The sequence below is a fragment of the Brachyistius frenatus genome, unplaced genomic scaffold (assembly GCF_029030835.1).
Source record: "Brachyistius frenatus isolate BFR_SWC_R1_liver_20210118 unplaced genomic scaffold, ASM2903083v1 Contig_115, whole genome shotgun sequence".
NCBI classification, from domain to species: Eukaryota; Metazoa; Chordata; class Actinopteri; family Embiotocidae; genus Brachyistius; species Brachyistius frenatus.
This window is the reverse complement of record NW_027210714.1, coordinates 194,875-213,772: the sequence shown is the minus strand read 5'-3', so window position 1 is coordinate 213,772 and position 18,898 is coordinate 194,875. Positions and strand designations below refer to the sequence as shown.

The 18,898-nt window shown below is 44.6% G+C and overlaps 2 protein-coding genes across 4 annotated transcripts; one reads left to right on the top strand and one right to left on the bottom strand.

The window, feature by feature from the left end:
- Positions 1–1,133: 1,133 nt before the first annotated feature.
- On the bottom strand, positions 1,134–18,772 carry zranb1a (zinc finger, RAN-binding domain containing 1a). 2 transcript variants are annotated; one of them, XM_069713110.1, is made up of 10 exons: positions 18,673–18,772; positions 13,773–14,630; positions 9,611–9,798; positions 8,072–8,225; positions 7,022–7,093; positions 5,982–6,180; positions 5,439–5,559; positions 4,751–4,880; positions 3,869–4,098; positions 1,134–2,348 (listed from the first exon to the last, which is right to left on the bottom strand). In XM_069713110.1, the coding sequence occupies exons 2-10, from the start codon at positions 14,602–14,604 to the stop codon at positions 2,133–2,135; spliced, it is 2,142 nt and encodes a 713-aa protein (XP_069569211.1). In that variant the 5' UTR covers positions 14,605–14,630; positions 18,673–18,772; the 3' UTR covers positions 1,134–2,132. The 2 variants fall into 2 exon arrangements, with proteins under 2 accessions (XP_069569211.1, XP_069569210.1); XM_069713109.1 differs by lacking the exon at positions 18,673–18,772 and adding an exon at positions 15,311–15,666.
- hpdl (4-hydroxyphenylpyruvate dioxygenase-like) lies at positions 15,709–18,893 on the top strand. 2 transcript variants are annotated; one of them, XM_069713119.1, is made up of 6 exons: positions 15,709–15,794; positions 16,890–17,477; positions 17,602–17,768; positions 17,869–18,020; positions 18,402–18,529; positions 18,692–18,893. In XM_069713119.1, the coding sequence occupies exons 2-6, from the start codon at positions 16,978–16,980 to the stop codon at positions 18,891–18,893; spliced, it is 1,149 nt and encodes a 382-aa protein (XP_069569220.1). In that variant the 5' UTR covers positions 15,709–15,794; positions 16,890–16,977. The 2 variants fall into 2 exon arrangements, with proteins under 2 accessions (XP_069569220.1, XP_069569219.1); XM_069713118.1 differs by lacking the exon at positions 15,709–15,794 and having other exon boundaries at positions 16,666–17,477.
- The last annotated feature ends 5 nt before the right edge of the window (positions 18,894–18,898 follow it).

The following is an 18,898-nucleotide window of genomic DNA, read 5'->3' as shown; positions in this document are numbered from 1 at the left end:
TATAGTTTGACTTTGTTATATATTTCGAACATGCTATAGTATGACTTTTTTATGGTATTTTGGACGACATACTATAGTTTGACTTTGTTATATATTTCGGACGACATGCTATAGTATGACTTTTTTATGGTATTTTGGACGACATACTATAGAATGTCTTTTTATGGTATTTTGGACGACATACTATAGTTTGACTTTGTTATATATTTCGGACGACATACTATAGTGTGACTTTTTATTCACATTTCGGACGACATGCCATCGTATGACTTATCATATTTCGGACAACATGCACACACTCTTTTAACTCATTTTAACTCTTTTAACACATGAAAATGTGTTCAAAGAGTCATGTTGTCCAAAATGAGACTTTTTTCTTCTTCACATTTTATGACTTTGTATGACTGTTTTTATTATATTTCGGACATGCTATAGAATGACTTTTTTTTTATTATCCTATTTCGGACCGCATGCTATAGTACGAGTCATACTATATCATGTCATCCAAAATGTCAAAACAAATTTCACACTGGTAGGTTATGCAAAATGTCAAAAAAAAAAAAAAAAAAAAAAAGTCCAAAATCAGAGGAAACATTTGCTCTCTCTGAGAACATTGAGTGCACGAAGAAACAGATCTGCTCTCATAAATTGTTTGGATGTTTTCTTCTGATGTTTATTTCATGTCCCCGCTGTATTGATGTCACTGAATATTACATCTTAGTTCCAGTGAAGCAGTTCTAGAATGAAGTTTTAAAAAAAAAAAAAAAGATAGGAAAGAAATACAAATATTTGAATTGTCAAATTCCTTCATCAACACTTGTGTGTGCATCTTCTTAAATAGGCTTTTGCAGTCGAGTGGGATCTGTGGTACGGTTGAACCGGACTAAATTTAGATCGGACGGCCACATGCGAGCGTTATCGACCGTGTCCTTTGTGTGTGATCAACTATAATCAATCATCCCCCCCCCCCACCACCTTCCCCCGTCACCCGGTCGACTTTTGAATTATTTCAGCTCTGGCAGAAAAGAAAAAAAAAAAAAAAAAAGAAGAGCAAACTAATTATTAATTATCAAAACAGCAGTCTGTGGTCCAAACACAAGAAAGAGGAAATAGAAAACAAATGGCAAATTAAGTAGATGCAAGTGACTCAAATTTAATATTAATGCTCTCCATGGAAAGAGGCAGCGTGTTTGGTTTCGTCTTTGTTTGTTTTTTTACCCACCGGCGTCACAAACCGCCCACTCCGGACACGAGCTACTAAGTCACGCGTAAAAAAAAAAAATTAATAAAAATAAAAATGTCAGTAAACTTGTATGTCATTTTTTTTGCCCCCCTCTCCCCCTCACAGAATGTAGGTTTGTTGTCATTGTTGTTGTTGTTGTTTTATCTGTGCAAAAAAAAACAAAAATTACTTCAAGACTGAATCGGATCAAACGGAACACAGATTAAAAAAAAAAAAACCAAAAAACGGGCGGAACAGAAAAAGGTGTCGCCTAAACGAATAAATAAATCCGACATCAAATGGGGTTTCGCGGAAGAATCGGCAATCGGGAAAACGGGTGCGCGCGCACGCACACACACACACACACACACACACACACACAAACGGACGAGCATCCCCTCCGTCGAAGCAACATTTCTGGTCGGGGCGGTTCTGTAAAATGAAATTCCTCATGAAAAGCGCCGCCTCGGGGATTTTCCTTAAATACGAGCGCACGTTCCTGCAAGTGTTCCTCCTCCGACGTCGTCGTCGTCGGGCGACGGCCTCGGCGGAGAGGGAGGAACCCCCCCCCCCCGGAGCGAAGGAAGCGGGCTCCGCGTGCTTTCACGGGAGCGGGGTAAGTCGGGATCGCGTTCGACGGCGTCGGGTACGTCTTTGTTTTGTTTTTTTTCTACCGCGGAGCTCGCGCAACGCATGCATTATTACAAAAGGGTGGAGATTTACATTTTGGAGAAAGAAAATAAAAGAAATTAAAAAAAAAAAAAAAAAAAAAATCTAGATAGTAAGGTATTCTCTCTCTCTCTCTCTCTCTCTCTCTCTCAGAGCCTACAATGTCCACACTCCGGAGTAAAAAGAGCCGTCTCCGTCTTCCTCCTCCTCCTCCTCTCCCCCCCCCCCCCCCCTCACGTCTTCATTCGTCTTCATCCTCCTCCTCCTCGCCGTCGGAGAGGGAGGCGCAGGGCCGGATCTGTCGGTACCTGTCCAGCCACTTCTCCACCATCTGGGCGACCAGGGGGTGGTTGCGGCGGCGGGAGCTCTTCTGCGTGGCCGCCAGCATGCCTCCCTCCGTCACGCAGCAGTCCAGCCACTCCCGCAGCAGCTTCTCCTGCTGCTCCTCGTTCCCCATCTGAGACGCACGCAAAACGCGCGGTTAACATCAAACCGACGAAACGCCAAAACAATAACACGTCCGCTGCAGGCGATCGGCGGTTCACCGAGATCAGGAGCTGCGGATGCGACTCGCGGGGTTGATTTTTTTTTTACCCCGATCACCAAAAATAATTAATAATAAATAAATAAATAATAAGTTATATAAATAAATAATATTGGTCAAAAGTAGTTTTCACTATTACCTGTCCCCCGTATTGTCGCGGGTTTTTTTTTTTTTGCTTCCTATTTTTTTTTTTACCCCAATCACCAAAAATAACTAGTAATAAATAAATAAATAAATAGTAATTTAAATAACTAAATAATATTGGTCAAAAGTAGTTTTCACTATTACTTGTCCCCCGTATTATGTTGCGGTTTTTTTTTTTTGCTTCCTATTTAAAAAATTTTTACCCCAATCACCAAAAATAACTAATAATAAATAAATAAATAATAAGTTAAATTAATAAATAATATTGGTCAAAAGTAGTTTTCACTATTACCTGTCCCCCGTATTATGTTGCGTGTTTTTTTTTTGCTTCCTATTTTTTTTTTTTTTACCCCAATCACCAAAAATAAGTAATAATAAATAAATAACTAATAATTTAAATAAATAAATAATATTGGTCAAAAGTAGTTTTCACTATTACCTGTCCCCCGTATTATGTTGCGTTTTTTTTATTATTTTTTTTAACCCCAATCACCAAAAATAACTAATAATAAATAAATAAATAATAATTTAAATAAATAAGTAATATTGGTCAAAAGTAGTTTTCACTATTACCTGTATTATGTCGCGCTTTTTTTTTTTGCTTCCTATTTTTTTTTTTTACCCCAACCACCAAAAATAACTAATAATAAATAAATAACTAACTAATAATTTAAATAATAAATAATATTGGTCAAAAGTAGTTTTCACTATCACCTGTCCCCCAGGTATTACGTCGTGTTTTTTTTTTCCCCTGCACGAGGAAACGGACTAACGCGATTCACGGTAACCGTGGGTGATTTTCGTGAACGACAACAAAAACATTGAGGAAATGATACGCTTTGATATCTGGTCCAATGGGAAACGTACGACGGGTTACTGAACATGACGTGACGTGAGTCATGTACAATAACTCACCTCTGGCAAAATCCATCACACAACAATAACACTGTTGACTGTGTTTCTTGGTTGTTTGTATATAATATATATAGATATATACTGTACTGTATATACTGTACATTTGATATTTTTTTACTGCTATTTTATTGCTTTTCTATTATTCTATTATTATCTTATTGCTTCCTGTATGCTGCTGCAGTGAAAAAAAAATTCCCCTCGGGGATTAATAAAGTAACTACCTAACCTACCCTAACCTACCTATCCTACCCTAACCTACCTAACCTAAATAAACCTACCCTAACACCTAACCTAACCTAACCTACCCTAACCTAACCTACCTAACCTAACCAACCTAACCTAACCTAAAAGGCCTTAACGTTGGCGTTTCTCACCTCTTGCGCGGACAGGAAGTGAACGTGCAGAAGTTTCCTCTCGCTGTCCACCAGCGGCAAGAAAGTGACCGTGACGTCGTCGTCCGTGTTGAGGTTGGCGCCGGCCCCCCGATTGTCGTAGCCGTCGTTCTCCATGGCCACCAGGGCCGAGAAGTGGCCCCGCGTGTAGCCCAGGGCGATGGGGCTCTTCCAGCAGAAACTCTGCTCCCACAACAGAGGCAGGTACACGCCTGAGGACACACGGGGGGGGACGGAGCGAAGTGAGACGGGGACGGTCTGGACTTTCCGCGACGGCGCGCTCCGAAATCGGCGGTCGGGGCCGACGTCGCAACGGGCCGTCCCGCCGGGACGTCGAAGCGGACCGCCGATGAAATTTATCCGTACGGAGCGTCGGAGACTCTTTCGTTCGTTCGAATTGATTTATTCCGGCTCCGCTCCCTTTAGTTTTCTTAAAACAATAGCTTGATCTCCCCAAGTTAAAAAAAAAAAAAAAAAAAAAAGGCTAAGAGCGACCCCATGTTTCTTATTCTATGTTAAAGTTGGAAAACTAAAAGCAGACTCCAGGGGGTAAAAAAAAAAAAAAAAAAATCATCAGTGAGTGAGCTCGGGTCATTAAAAGAGTCAGATCAGCCTGAACTACATAAAAAGAAAAAAAATTAAATAAAAAGTTTCTTACTGCCAACACTTACAAGTGAGGTCACTGAAATGAATCGAGCGAGCTGGCAGCATTGAAAAATGACATGCCAACATTTTTTACAGTGGAAAGTAGCTCCAATAACTCCCCCCCCCCTCCCCCGACTGAGGTGAAGACCGAACAACTCCATAAGTTAAACGAATGTTGAAATGGGACGTCTCCCGTTTTCGGTGCAAACGCTGCCTCACCTTGAAAACGAGTGTATCCCAACGTCTCCCCGCGGAAACTCTTGTAGTATTTCACTCCGTAGACGATGATCGGTCTCCGGAGAATATGTGCGAGAACAAAAATGTGGGTCTGCTCCAGGCTGGCCCCGGGCTGAGTGGGAGAAAGGGCAAGGGGGGGGGGGGAGAAAAAAAAAAAAAAAAAAAAACACAACGTCCCATCATACAGCAGGTGTAATCACACGGACTCTCTACTCCCCCCCCCCCCTCCCTTGAAGTGTCCATTAAATATTAGTACGACTAAAAATAGCGAGGGGGGCCGCCGCCGCCACTCTTCCTCTTCTTCGCACGTCACAGTTGTACCGACTGAATAAGCAGAAAGCAGATTACATAACTGCTTTCATACTACAGCGGGGATGATATTTCATGTTAAAAAAAAAAAAAAGAGATGACTGGTCAGTTCTCCGTTTGGGGCGGCGGGGGTGTTGTGTTCCAACATCGAACACGACCGTCCCGTAGAGGGAAAAGTTGGAAACGGGAGGCCCGAAGAACAGGGGGATGCTGAAACGGAAACTCAAGGAGATATAAATAAAAAAAAATTTTAAAAAAAAAGGAGTTTCACGCGCTCCCTTTGCAGCCCGACGCGCCGACAAGCGACGGTCGGCCGCGGGAGTGAAGGAAGCGAGCGAACCAGAAGGAACTTCTTAATTACCTGGCTGGCCAGAGACAGGATGAACGCCCAGTCCTCCTGCCACTGCTCCTCTCGGAGGGAGAAATGTAAGCCAAAGCTCTGCGAGTACCACGACTCCCACTCCTTCCAGCGAGTGTAAAACCTAAAACCACACACACACACAAAAAAAAAAAGTTACTATTAAGACTTTTTTTTTTTTTTTTTTCCTTTTCCCCCCCGAATCAAATGTCGGCCCAAGGTCACCGTGCTTGTAAAAAAAAAAAAAAGGCACAGCTCCATTTATTTATGGTTCTACAGTGTACTGGCTACAACTTTTACACCTCAGTCTTAAATATTACATTGCATTAAAATATTAAATATTTAGGGATTTATATTCCTCAAAACCCCAGTAAGTCGAATTTTGGATAATATTCCAAACGCCTAAACAAATTTTTATTTTTTTAAAAACGGCGTTTTGTGGGTTTTAAGCAACCGCGGCAGCGTTTCCCACGGGTTCGTCTACGGGCCGCCCACATGAAGCAGACGTACGGGGGGGGGGGGGGGGGGGGGGTTCGGGCGCCTCACCAGTGGGAGCAGTCGTGCAGGCTGTCGTGGAGGGTCTTGCGGAGGACGGAGTCCTTGTCGTAGATGCCCCAGGTGGCCTGCAGGACGGAGTCCAGCAGACAGTCTCCGGCCGTGCGGTTCCACAGGGCGTACAGACGGCTGTCCAGGCGGGTGCCCAGCTCCAGAGACCAGTTGATGACGGGAGACTCCTCTTCCAACTCTACACACCGGATGACATGCGTGAACGGGTCCCATCGAGATTGGGTTCAAAACCGTCTAGTTGTATTTAACTTTACAGGGTGGGGGGAAAAAAAAAACAACAACAAAAAAACACTAAAAACGAGGGGAACTTTCTCTGGAAAGAAAAGATTTTTAAGTTTTCAGATGAGGAAAAACGCAACCGTGCTGCATTTCTAACACTCGGCTGACAGATAAATGATTTTATAAAAACGACCAAAACAAAACAAAAATTGGAAAGTAAAAAGTACCCATTGTCGACTAAAAAAAATGCTGATGGACCTTTTTCTGTTCACAAAAACTCCGCATGGGGATGGCATACGCGCCGTGATGACCGTTTCAGATGTGCAACAGCTGCAGTTGGTCCTCATGGAAACGCATTTCCAGTTACGCAAACTGCTTTCAAATATTACTAAACATGCATTTCTCAATCTGTAGTTATTTTTTTTTTTGGCAAGAACCAAAAAACCCATAGCCCCGCCCCCCTTATCCCAGTTTATGAGGGCTTAAAATAGGTCACGAGACTCTTTTGATGCCTTCAGTGAAACACGCAAACCTACACGTATGTTCAGCAGCATTCGCACAGACTGCAGTGGGAGTGTGTCACTGGTTAAGTATGTGGAAGGGAAACTAGTGAGCTCAATTAACCTAATTAGAGAAGGGAGAGAAGACGAAGCAGGTTGGAGACGGTATATAGATTTTTTTTTTTTTTTAAACAGAGTAAAGCAGATCATGAAATCACTGGCGGCCGCCACGTCTGAAAACACATCACCGGACTTAAGGAGTGCGAACTGGGAATATAAACATGACTAAATCCGGCGTACCTTTCTGCACGTCGCGATCCAACACCTCGTCGAACAGCTTCTCCTGAACGGCGGGCGGCAAGTCCTCGATATCTGCAAAAGACCACACGGGGAGAGGTATTCGACTTTCACGCTCGTTACAAAACTCGCGGCGCGGCCGAGGGCGACGTAAACGCCGCGGTGAGGGGATGTTCTTTGCGATTCCGTTCACCGGGTGACATTTTGCCAATGGCGCACAGCAAACACGAGCCCGGTGCAGCATGTTGGGTCCCTGTGTGTATTGAACTGTGCGCGCACACGCGCACACGCACACACACACACACACACACACACACACACACACACACACACACACACACACAGAACACTGGTGGCTATTCTCTGGGTTCAATAGTAAATGGCGCTGGCTTTGTCTGAGAGCAAGAAAGACAGAAACAGAAAGAGCGCCCCCGAGCTGGCCTCGGGCCAAGCTCAGTCTGCTGCAAAATACTCAAACGCACACACACACACACACACTAATATATCAGTGAAGCCCGTATAGTCTTTCATCCCAGCGGTGCTCCATCAGAATACCAGTAGTCTTTAAAAACAAAGTACATGTCGAGACATTACGCCACAGGGACGAGAACCTGAGCTGCTGCTGCCGCTTCTCTCAGAAATGCTTCGCAACGAGGCTAAATGAGAAGACCGGCGTCCACAGTCTTCCAGTTGTAAAGTGAAGGGGAAGCATTGAAGTTGACGCGCCGACGAGCTGCACATTAATACTATGCGGAGGACAATTCTGCAAGCGAGCATGAAAGTTAGGCACGAATACAATCCCGGAGATCCACAAAATGAATTGTTTTCCCCGTCCTTTGCTTGTATCAGTCAAGATACAAATGTTAAGACGGGTTGTTGTTGTTGTTTAAGCAGAGGTTTTTTATTGTTTTTTTTTAAGGCTGCAGGAAAAATACTAAAATTCTTCCAGTGCGGAGCCAGTAAAGTAAAATGTATTGGGGTGACAAAACAAGAGGAAGTGTTAAATTACACGTACGCAAGGACGACCAATAATCAAAGTGACGTCGCGAGTACCTGCGGGCAGAGTGAAGGTGACCAAGTCGGTGAGGAAGTAACAAGCAAAGTCTCCCTTGCGCTGATGTAGTGACGCCGCGATCTCCCTGCGGATCTGCTCCGTCAGCTCGGGGCACACCATGGAGGGGATGCACTTAGCTGCCTGTTGGTTCACCTGAAGACACAAAACACGCAGAACTTATGACGCGAATACTTCAAACCACGTTCTCCTTTGAGATTTCATTTAGACTGAAATTCAAAAGTTAAAAAAAACATCCCATTTTGTTTTATGTACTAATTTATGCATTCGTTTGAGGTGAACAATATGAGGGGGGAAAAAACAAACAAACAAACAACAACAAAAAAAAGTCAATAATTTTGTCCTCGCCGTTCAGAGCGCGAGCTCCACCTGTAACATTTTGGTCGTGTAACCCGCGGGTGTCCGGGGTTGTTGGCCTTGAACGCTGCCAGGCACTGTGTCAATTTGATCAAGCGCGTAACTTCGGTCTACACGTCGTGTTTGAGTTTCGACCGGCCTCCCCGCGCGGCGAACAATCTGGGGCTTCTTTGCTCTCGCTTTTCTCGTACAATAAAAAAAAAAAATTGCGGCCGATTGGGCATTTTTGAATATTTTCAGTTTTCGAAAATACACTTTTCAAACGTTCTCTGCTGAACTGAAACCATGCCCGAACCACGACTCAAAAAAAAAAAAAAAAAAAAGGTTCAAACCAGACGCCGTTACATCCCCGCTTATCATCAAAGCATCGTGTCAGAAATTTTATGACACCGAATTGAAGTTCGTAAATCTTCAAAGTTTATGTTATCGTGTTCACCCCGAGGCGTCTTTTTGGATTCACCGAGATTAAATGCGTTTCACGCGTCAAAGAGAGAGAAGATGTCGTTTTAACCGACCCGTTTTCACTAAATGACAAACGTGGCTTCTGACACACGTGGTCGTTATACTCGGTATCAAACTCCGCCACAGTAAGGAGGTCATCCTTCGTCTCGAGCGTCAGCGGTGACGTCTCACCCTGCGGCCCTCCGTGCATTTCCTCCTCACCGCTCGCTCTCCTTGCAGACCACATCAGCTCTGTATTATCCTGTCCATTAGGAACCAGTGACAGAACTGCAGCCAGGCTAATCCGCCACCTAATCCTCAAAGTGCACTTCCGCTGTAATCACCGGCATTACAGGCATCTGCATTATACGGTCTACTTTGGTATAAAAGAACAATTACAGGCTGATGTGGCCGACAAGGGGAGGTACCAAATAGCATCAAAATTACAGGAGCACGTCTGATGCATTCAGGGGAAAATTACCACTTTGAATAATGTAGAAGGAAGTCAAAAGATTATTGGTATTTATAGAATCTTTGTACGAGAATTTACGACTCCTCTTGAAGGAAAACTTACGTGCTGAGTAATCATCCTGCCTTTTGATGCATTCACAAGCACAAACGTGTTCAAAAAGTTTTTTGTTTTTTTTTAATTTTTTTTTTGTTATCAAGGGAGAAACTCCCTTTTTGGAGTGAGGACAAACAAAATCCAAAAGCACGCTCACCTCAGTTAGCAGGATGGCGAGCATGTCCTGCCTCTGGAAACGAATGGCCAGGTGGACGAGGGTGAAGCCTACGTCAAACGCTGAGGACCGGTTGAGGAGCTGCACCTCGTCTGCCGTGAGCTGCCTGGCGATGTCGCCGCCGGACGACTTGTAGGCTTCTATCGCCGCCAGGTCTCCCTCGACGACGCCTGCAGCAGAGGGAGGAACAAAGAGGAAGCTTTTTAAAAAAAAAAATGTTGGTAGTGAAATGTAGAAATAGATCAGCGCCTCATTATACTGGTGACGCTACTTTTTTTTTTAGGAACACAAGCTATTAAAGTCGGAGGGAGTGCCACTCGCCTACATCGTTTGCCGTGTAGATTAAAAGGGGACATTGTTATTCAGAGAAACAATTCAAATTCAGGTTGTTAAAACTTAAAATCAAATCCGGTACACCTTCCCCTGCTCTCATCATAAGACATACGCACTCATAAAGCCTTTAAAATCAGTGGAGAGAAGACTAAATATTAGAAACGCAACCCCACAGACTCAGCAGCACGGCAACAACCTCAGAATTCAATAAAAAGTTGAATCGACACCTCTTTAAACACCTTAAACTTAATAAAATATCGTTTTTTTTTTTATTACAGCACTGTTGTTCTAGACCGCATTCGTTTTGGCAAGGTGTCCTGAAACTGGCAACCAAGTGTGTGTGTGTGTGTGTGTGTGTGTGAATCTACTATGTATTCCAAATACTAGAGATTCCCCAGTCCAAAAACATGTCTAAAGGAAAATAAACACACACAGACAGACGCGGGAATCCTTTTAAAACGGGCCTACACTCTGTAAACGGATTAGGCTGGCTGTTGGAGCGGCTTCAACCGCCCCGGTCCCAGCTCGTAATAGAAGCAAGATGTCACAGGCGGCTTCCCGTGTTCCATGAAAGAAACTACTGAAATATCCATCAAACTGTGTTAATACTTCAAGCTGTTCTTGGTCACAACCAATTAATGTTCAAAATCTGCGAGAAATTTGTGAAACTAATTCTGCCGGAGGAGAGGAGTTAGTGAAACGGCACAAAAAAAAAAAAAAGGATTCAGAGATCCCTCGGTCTCGACGTTCTGACGACCTCTGGGTGTAGCTACTAGCCGGCCCAGTGAGAGAACACTTATCACACCGACGGGCTACGACAGCAGAACAGGCAGAGCGGCGTGGCTTATGATGCGGAGCTATCAGAGGGCCGTGGTCAAAGAGAGGACGTCTGTGCAGATTAACGTCCCAGCGTCCCACTCTCCCACTCCTCCTCCTCCTCCTGGACCTCCTAGTCTCAACATCTGTCATGAGTGAAATGCGCAACAGCTCGCGGGGCACCGAGATGTCTGAAGCTAATTCACACGGACTTCCTTAAGCGAGGACGTCCTCTCTGGCAGCGAGGAGGACGGCTACCTTGAGCGAATCTGGACCGAAACGTTCCAAGAGTGTCCCGTCTCGTTTTACACACGCTGGGTGACATTTTGCAAACACACCCCTATAAATAGACGCCACATGATTTTTTATTTTTTTTATAGTTGAAACAGAACTGCTGCCGTGCCGGAGAACTCGTGAAAAAAACTAACTGCAGAATAAGATGGCCTGTTTAGAAGTATGAATTTGGGTCATTTTGCTTGGTTTAGGTCAAACTTGCCATTATAAAAAGTGTCCCAGTTCCACTCTTGTAGAGCAGTCCCAGTAACAGTGTTGAGTACACTTGGGCATGCACTGCCTTGATTAAGGCCTTATACTAAAACCTATTAATGCGATTAAAAAGTTGTAATCACTTAGTCGGCAAGAGGTTTGTTTTGTTTTTGTTTTTTTTTTCATATTTGGTTGTTTGTTACCCAAATACCTACTCGGGCAATGAAATAGCAAAATTAAAAAAAAGTCCTGATAGCCTCATGTTTAAGACTCATAGTGCAGAAATGCACTTAGATTCCAGCAGAAGTCCCGTGTTGTTTGGCAAACACCTCTCACTGCCCGGTCTAATAAAGTTTGAAAAAAAAAAAAAAGAGGAGAAATATTAGAATTACTGACAACTGGGAAATAAAGCAATTTGCAGACAGTTGATACCAACAACAAAAATAAAGCATCGAACAACCGGGAAAAGCCAAGTTCATGTTCCAAAGATTCTGCTCGACTGATAGTTCTCAGCCTTATTTCAAGGCCTGGTTAGTGTAAAACTAATTCATTTCTTGGCCAGTATTTTCACCTTCAAGAGCACCTTAAGCTCTGTTGGATTTAATGCATCGGGTCGTTTGAGGACTTGGCCTCTTTTTTTTTTTTTTTTTTTTTAAATTCAACTACTGCCACAATAACATACTATGAAGCTTAGTGAGAAATTATACAAACTTTACCATCGAGCCCTTTAGACATTGATACGATGATGACGATCCCAGCAGTGTCTGATCACTTTCACACATCACGCAGGTTGTTAAGCATGTTTTGTTTTTTCAAGAAAGTCACAGCAGCGCAACTATAACCTACTTTTAATCTGAGAGACCATCTGTTGCATCATTAATGTTGCGTTATTTTTATTCAAATCGATGAGCTCATTTCAGGCAGATTTTTCTAGTCACGGGTGGCTTGACATTTTTTGGCCTGTTCGGTAAAAAAAAAATTCAGCCGATCAACAGGACCGTTTCCGGCGCTCGAAGGCAAACAAACAGAGAGCTCCTCCGCGGTGTTGTATTTTACAGTAATCCCCAACGCGAAACTACAAACACAATGTTTACACCGAGTGACGACCGGCTGCAACGGCGAGGCTCGCCGGTTACCGTCTCGGTGAAAAGGAAGGACAAGCCTGCTTCCTCTTGTTGGAAAATGGGAGTCAATGGGATCGTCTGATTTTTTTTTGGCTCGAGCACAGAGCTCTGAAGTAACATCGGGCCAGAAGTGTGGTGAAACGGTAGAGGAGAAGCGAGATCGAGTTCAGAGCGCCTGGCTCGGTCGTAACGTGCCCGCTCGACTCCGGCACTTCCTTCGCGGACAAACACGTTGAAGAGCACATGCAGCACAACAAGTCACCCTAAATGGTGCGAATAAAACCGGCTCAGCAGTATTGAGAATGAAATCAAAAGGCGGTTAAACGCGTGGGGATGTCTAGAGGTGCAAACAGGACGTCGCAGAAAGAGGGAAAAAACAACAACGACAACAAAAAAAGCCTCCCTGTGACATCAGACTAATGTTTTCTCCTCTTCAAAGCTGACAAGTGCGATCGGTGCAAAGGTCGCGAGGACGCTGATCACGCGCTGCCTTCATGCTTTTTTTTTTTTTTTTTTTTGGTTTTGTTTTTGTTGTTGTTGTTGACTGTTGGTTCATCACTTGTCAAGGCTATTTTCACCTCCCGTGGACCTCCTGCTCAGCACATAAGCGCCACTGTTTACAGGGTCTGTTGACAGCGTGCCAGGAGAGTGTCCGGTCGACGGGCGCCGCTCTCACTGCCCTGTCCAGACGGCCCATTCATCGCCGGCAGCTGGGAAGCACTCACACCCTCTCAAAAGATGCTCTCAGTGGCACATCGAGGGCCGATCAGTGACGAGCCGGCGGTCAAATTATAGTAGCCTTTTGGCGACGCGTCTCCATTACGTCGCTGCCGTTCAACATTATTTATGCTCTGCTGATGATAAGTACCATTTCACTGCAGCGGGAGTTGTTGTTGTTTTTTTGTGTGTTTTTTTTGTTTTTTATACCTGATAGCGGCACCTTGTGAAATAAAACTGACAGAGCTTGTACCGTTCCTACTATCCTCTAATATTTTGGGGTCTAATCAATTAGACATGATGTCGTTCATTGATTAGAAAAAAAAAAAAAATCTAACTAAGCAGAAACAAACGGTTTTTGCCACCAGGACAAAAACAAACTGTGCCTCCTGTGTGGAGCACGTTGCTCGGTCATCACGGAGAGGTAGTGTGAAAATAGAATTGGTGTTATGAAGGAAAATTGGGACGAGTGTATGGATTTTGTTGTTGTTGTTTTTGTAGGAGTTAAGACTATTCAAGCTGAGCTGGGGAAATGAGGACAGAGGGAAAGGATTCTCACAAACAAAGCACAAAAAGTAAACAATAAATGTTGTCATTTATGTGAAATGTACAAACGAATCGCTTCAGCTCTCGTAGGAAGGACCGGTATTAAATGTACTAAAACTCACCGGCACACGCGTTGAGGAACAGCCAGTCCGTTTTCCTCATTCGGTTTCTAATCTGCTTTAACTTCTTGAAGTCGACCTCTTGCTCCTCTTTGCTCATGGCTCCAGCTGCGAGCTCTATCCTCTGGAAGTCCATTTTGACATGGTCTTCCCTCTTGGGCGTGGGAGGGGATCTCCTCTGGCCCTGGCCTCCGCTGCAACTGCTCCTCCACCGAGCCCTGTCCTGCTCGTTGATGACGGGCGAGGGCTCCGCGGACTCCGCGGCCAGCTCTATGGCCTCCGGGTGGGTGGGATTGGGGAGGTCGCACACCACACACTTTGCAGTTCTGGGCCAGTTCTGGTAAGTGCACGCTGTACATGTCCAGTGCTGCTGGTGGGTGTTGAGTCTGTTCCTGTCATTGTACTCCTCACAGGTGTCCACAGGAGAGTGGAGAGCGGGGCGGCCGCCCGTGTTGGAGCCCGACGTCTGGGGAGACTCGGTGGGGCTGCTGGTCCTCGGGCGTTGACACATGCACTGCGTGCAACGGACGGCACGGGCCCAGTTCAGGTAGGTGCACATCTGGCAGGACCACTTGCTGGCGATCTCGGCCATGCCGGCTGACCTGACTCTCGGTCGAGCACTGGAGTCGGGGCAGATGAGGAGGTTGCTGCCGCTCCCGGTTCTGGGCGGATCCCACTCCGGACTAGGGTCCAGCTCCGGTCGGATTTTATAAGGTTCCTCTGTGATGATGGGACCTCTCAACCTGTGTGCACGACACATAGTGCATTTGAGTGTAGACGGCCAGTTTTCGTAGGTGCAGTAGTCACAGGCCCACTTTACCTTCTGTTCCGTCATGGTGGATCACTTCTTTGTCGCTCGACCTGTCGTGACAACAGATGTGAAGCACAGAAGAAGCTTGGTGACTTATCTCGAAAGGTCCGAGCTGCCTGTTTTAATTAAAACACACACAACTTCAACCCCAAGTTTGTGAACTAAACTTTGCATCAAGTCGGGCATCTTCACTGACACACACACACACCGGCAGCCCGAGATGTTTTTTTTTTGTTGTTGGCGTGATTAAAACTACCTGCCGGCTGCTCGTGATCAGTTAACAGCTTGGATTTAATTCACACGACGAGGACCTTTTTTTTTTTATTTTTTATTTCCGTTACCGAGTACAAAATGTTTGTCTTTAGCTTTTTTTTTTTAGCCTGTTAGCTGGCAGGGCTAACCTTGTAGCATTGTACAACGACAGCAGCCGTGAAACTCAATTTGTAAACGAGGATTTCACGGAGCGAACAAACGCAGAACAAGTCACCGATACGAACTAGTTCAAGAAACATATGCCAGGTCTCTTACCGTTTCGTCGTTTCCCAAGTGCTTGCTTGAAAACCACAACAAACACTTCTTGTCCAGTCCTCCCCCCCTCCTCCTCCTCCTCCTCCTCTACCACCTCCCCTCTCTCCTCCTCCTCCTCCTCCTCCTCCTCAATCAAAACCTTTTCCCCCGAATCCGAAATATTTCCACTCCTTTGCTCGCTCACATTTTTGTTGTTGTTTACCTTTGCGGACACATTAACCTCTCGCTGAACAAAGCGCAGCCCGGCGAGGCCTCTGAACTCCTCTGCTCATGGTGTAAATCCGCCACTCTCCGCGGTTTACATCGCCTCCGTGTTGTTTAATGGCGGCGACAGCGAGACAAATGAGTAGCGGAGCCAAAATAAACGCTGGGCTTTTTTTTTTTTTGCCTTCGTCACCAATCATCTGGCTCGGCTCGCGACGCGATTGGACGAAGGGGGAAAGTACTGTGTTGCGTTCAGGGGCTGTTGGAAATGTTCCAAGGGAAGCGGTACGGCGAGGTTGAATATCAAAAGGCAAGAGAACTTCTTGCCGTGTCACCATGGACGTAACCACGGCCTTTTTGGAGAGGGGTGATGGAGGGGGGGGGGGGGGGGGTGGAGGGTCGTGTCACATGATATTAAAACCCTCTCAGGCGCTGCGGTTTGCTCTCCTCCGGCGGGAACGTTGGAAAAATACTTTATTGTGGTAGGTTCAAAGTTGCACCGATACGCATGACGTGATGTTTTGTTTTGTTTTGTTTTTTATTCTGAGACCTTCAGAGCAGTTATTCATCTGCTCCTTCTGCAGCTCAGGTTTTACATTTGGCCACAGGGACTGTAGTTTTACATCCAGCGAGAAAGCTGTAAAACAACAACAACAACAACAACAACAACAACAACAACAACAACAACAAAAAGGTTGTTTCTATTGTTGTTTCTCTTCAGGGAATCATTTCAGAATAGGATAGAACAGACCAATCAGAGGGGAGGGTAGAATAGACCAATCAGAGGGGAGGATAGAACAGACCAATCAGAGGGCAAGATAGAATAGACCAATCAGAGGGGAGGGTAGAATAGACCAATAGGAAGGCAGGATAGAATAGACCAATAAGAAGGCAGTATAGAACAGACACTTCTGATTGGTCTATTCAATTTAATGCATTTAATTATAATTAAATTAATTAATTAATAAGTTATATATTAGCTTCAGTTAATATTAAGTTATTAACTTAATTATATTATATATTAAGTTATATATTATAACTTAATTTATATTATAACTTATATATTATATATATATTATATATTATAACTTAATTTAATTAATTAATATATATATATAACAAATTAATAATTGAATGCAATCCGTTACAGTTACTAGACAGCTGTGTCCGTCTTCATCTTGGACTTCTATCATTGTAGCTTTCAGCTATATTTATATATATGATCTCTTCAGGAGAATCTTTGGAAGTGAGGACACATCTTATAATTTTGTTTGTGTACATTTTCTCTTTACCTTTACCGTGATGACTAATGAGTGTTGTTGTTGTTGTTGTTGTTGTTTTGTTGTTGTTTTGTACCCTGTATATACAGTATAATGCACTGGTTATTTAAGGTGTGAGAGCAGGACGTGTCCGACTTCCTTGTTTTATTTGAACACGCCCCCCTTTCAAAACGTCACATGGAGAAACATGGCTGTTTTCTTGAGCCGGTTACTTCACGTTTCGCTCCACGTTTCTAACGCGGAGAAAATAGCGAGTGACCTCGTGTCTAAATTCAAGTTTAATCTGTTTGCGACCAGACTGACTGACGGGTCCAGGCAGCTCGCTTTCAGGAAGGGGGCGGCGGTGTTCCTCGTAAACGAGAGACCGGACCAGAGCGGTGTGGTAATGAATGAAGGGCTCCGGGAGTTACCGAACAACTACACCGGCGATCCACACCGGGTCGACGTGGGCAAACGCAAGCAAGGTAACGCTTCAGCGTGTCTTTACGACGTGAACCCGCGTCACTCGGTGGATACTGTCAGCAACGTGTGTTTCGAGGTAGAGGATCTGGAAAGGTCGTTCAAGGTTCTTCGTCATCTGGGCTGCAGTTTTTTGGTGCCTCCCACGACGGTAGCGGACGAGAGTGGTGTTGTAACCTACGCGGTGGTCAAATCTATTGTGGGAAACGTGTGCCACACTTTAATAGACAAGACTAAATATGAGGGAGCCTTTTTACCCGGGTTTGATGTCACAAAAACGGACTGGAGCGTGGAGGAAGAAGAGGACATGTCCTGTCCCGTTACGCACTTTGATCACATAACTTATGCCTGTCCCAGGAAAACAACCCACCAGGTCACGAGGTGGTACGAGAATCTCTTTGGTTTTCAGAGGTTTTTCATTGATAGGTGAGAAACTAATGGCTTTCCGAATTATTTTATCGTCACGATCTTCTTTTTTTATTATTATTATTATTATTATTTATTATTCAACATGATGTCAGTAATCAAGATTGTTTGTTCTTGTGAGCAGCAATGAAGATGTGGATGAAGGTTTTGTCATAAACCAGGAGGGCATTGGACTGCGACTTACTGCCATGGAGTACTGGAAATGCAGCAAAGCTGGCATCGCTCTTCCCAGTGCGGACAAAAAAGAGCATGACTGCAAGCTTGTCATTGCAGAATCACTGCCTGAACAAGGTAACCGCAGCACCTCCATACTTCAAACTTATTTGATTTATGCCATCATTTCTGATACGACAACGTCCTCGTGTGCTTTCACTTTTTTTTTTTTTTTCAGGCAGGAACCAGGTTGACACCTTCTTGGAGCAGCACAGAGCCCCGGGGATCCAGCACATTGGGCTGTACACCAAAAACATCGTCTCCACCGCACATGTAATGGCTGAAGCGGGTGTACAGTTTTTCTCGCCTCCTCCCGCCTACTACTCGAAGGTTTGGATTTATCAGAACTTACAGAACTGTGCAACTTATTTTACCATAAGAAATAAAAACCACCGGTCACCCAATTGCTTCGAGAAATCGCCGCTGTCAAAAGATAATTTGGCTTTCGTATTTTTATAATCGTTCCATGGTTGTGACATCAGCAGGCACAAAGAGGACAGGGCCTGCTTTGTACACGTAAACATTGAGGCTAAATCCATATTTACTGACTTGAGAAGGACAACAAAACATACAGAAATATTTGTATTTCTTTGTTTGTTGGCAATCCAGCCCACGTGACCGTATTCTCTAATAGTGTACGATAGATTCAGAACGTAAAACGCAAACGGCTACGGTTGGCAATTGTTTTACACGTCCCGTTTGCGGTGACAGGTGGGAAGAAAGCAGGAAATGGAGGAAGCGGGACACAACCCTCAGATGCTGGCGCGGCATGGCATCCTCCTGGACACGGACCTGCACCAGGATCCCCTAACTCAGGCAACATCCATCGAAAACAGAAGGTGCGAGAGGGCTGTAATCTCGCACTCCTTTTAAACCTGTTTTTCTTCCACACAGTGTATTTTCTTATAGAAGATTTATTTATCTTTTGCTGTCAATTACAGTAGCCTATAGTATATCCATTTAACCAACCAAGTGCTCTTACCTTGTTGTTATGTTTTCAGATACCTTCTCCAGGTGTTCACCAAGCCCATATTTGCTGAGGACACCTTCTTCCTCGAGCTGATAGAGCGAAGAGGGGCGAAGGGTTTTGGCGAGGGGAACATCAGGGCACTGTGGAGGTCGGTGCAGGCGTACATGGAGAGTGAGACGGGCGATTCTGAAGGACAGACATCTCCAAAAACTGTGCAAACTGCTCAGTATTAGTCACG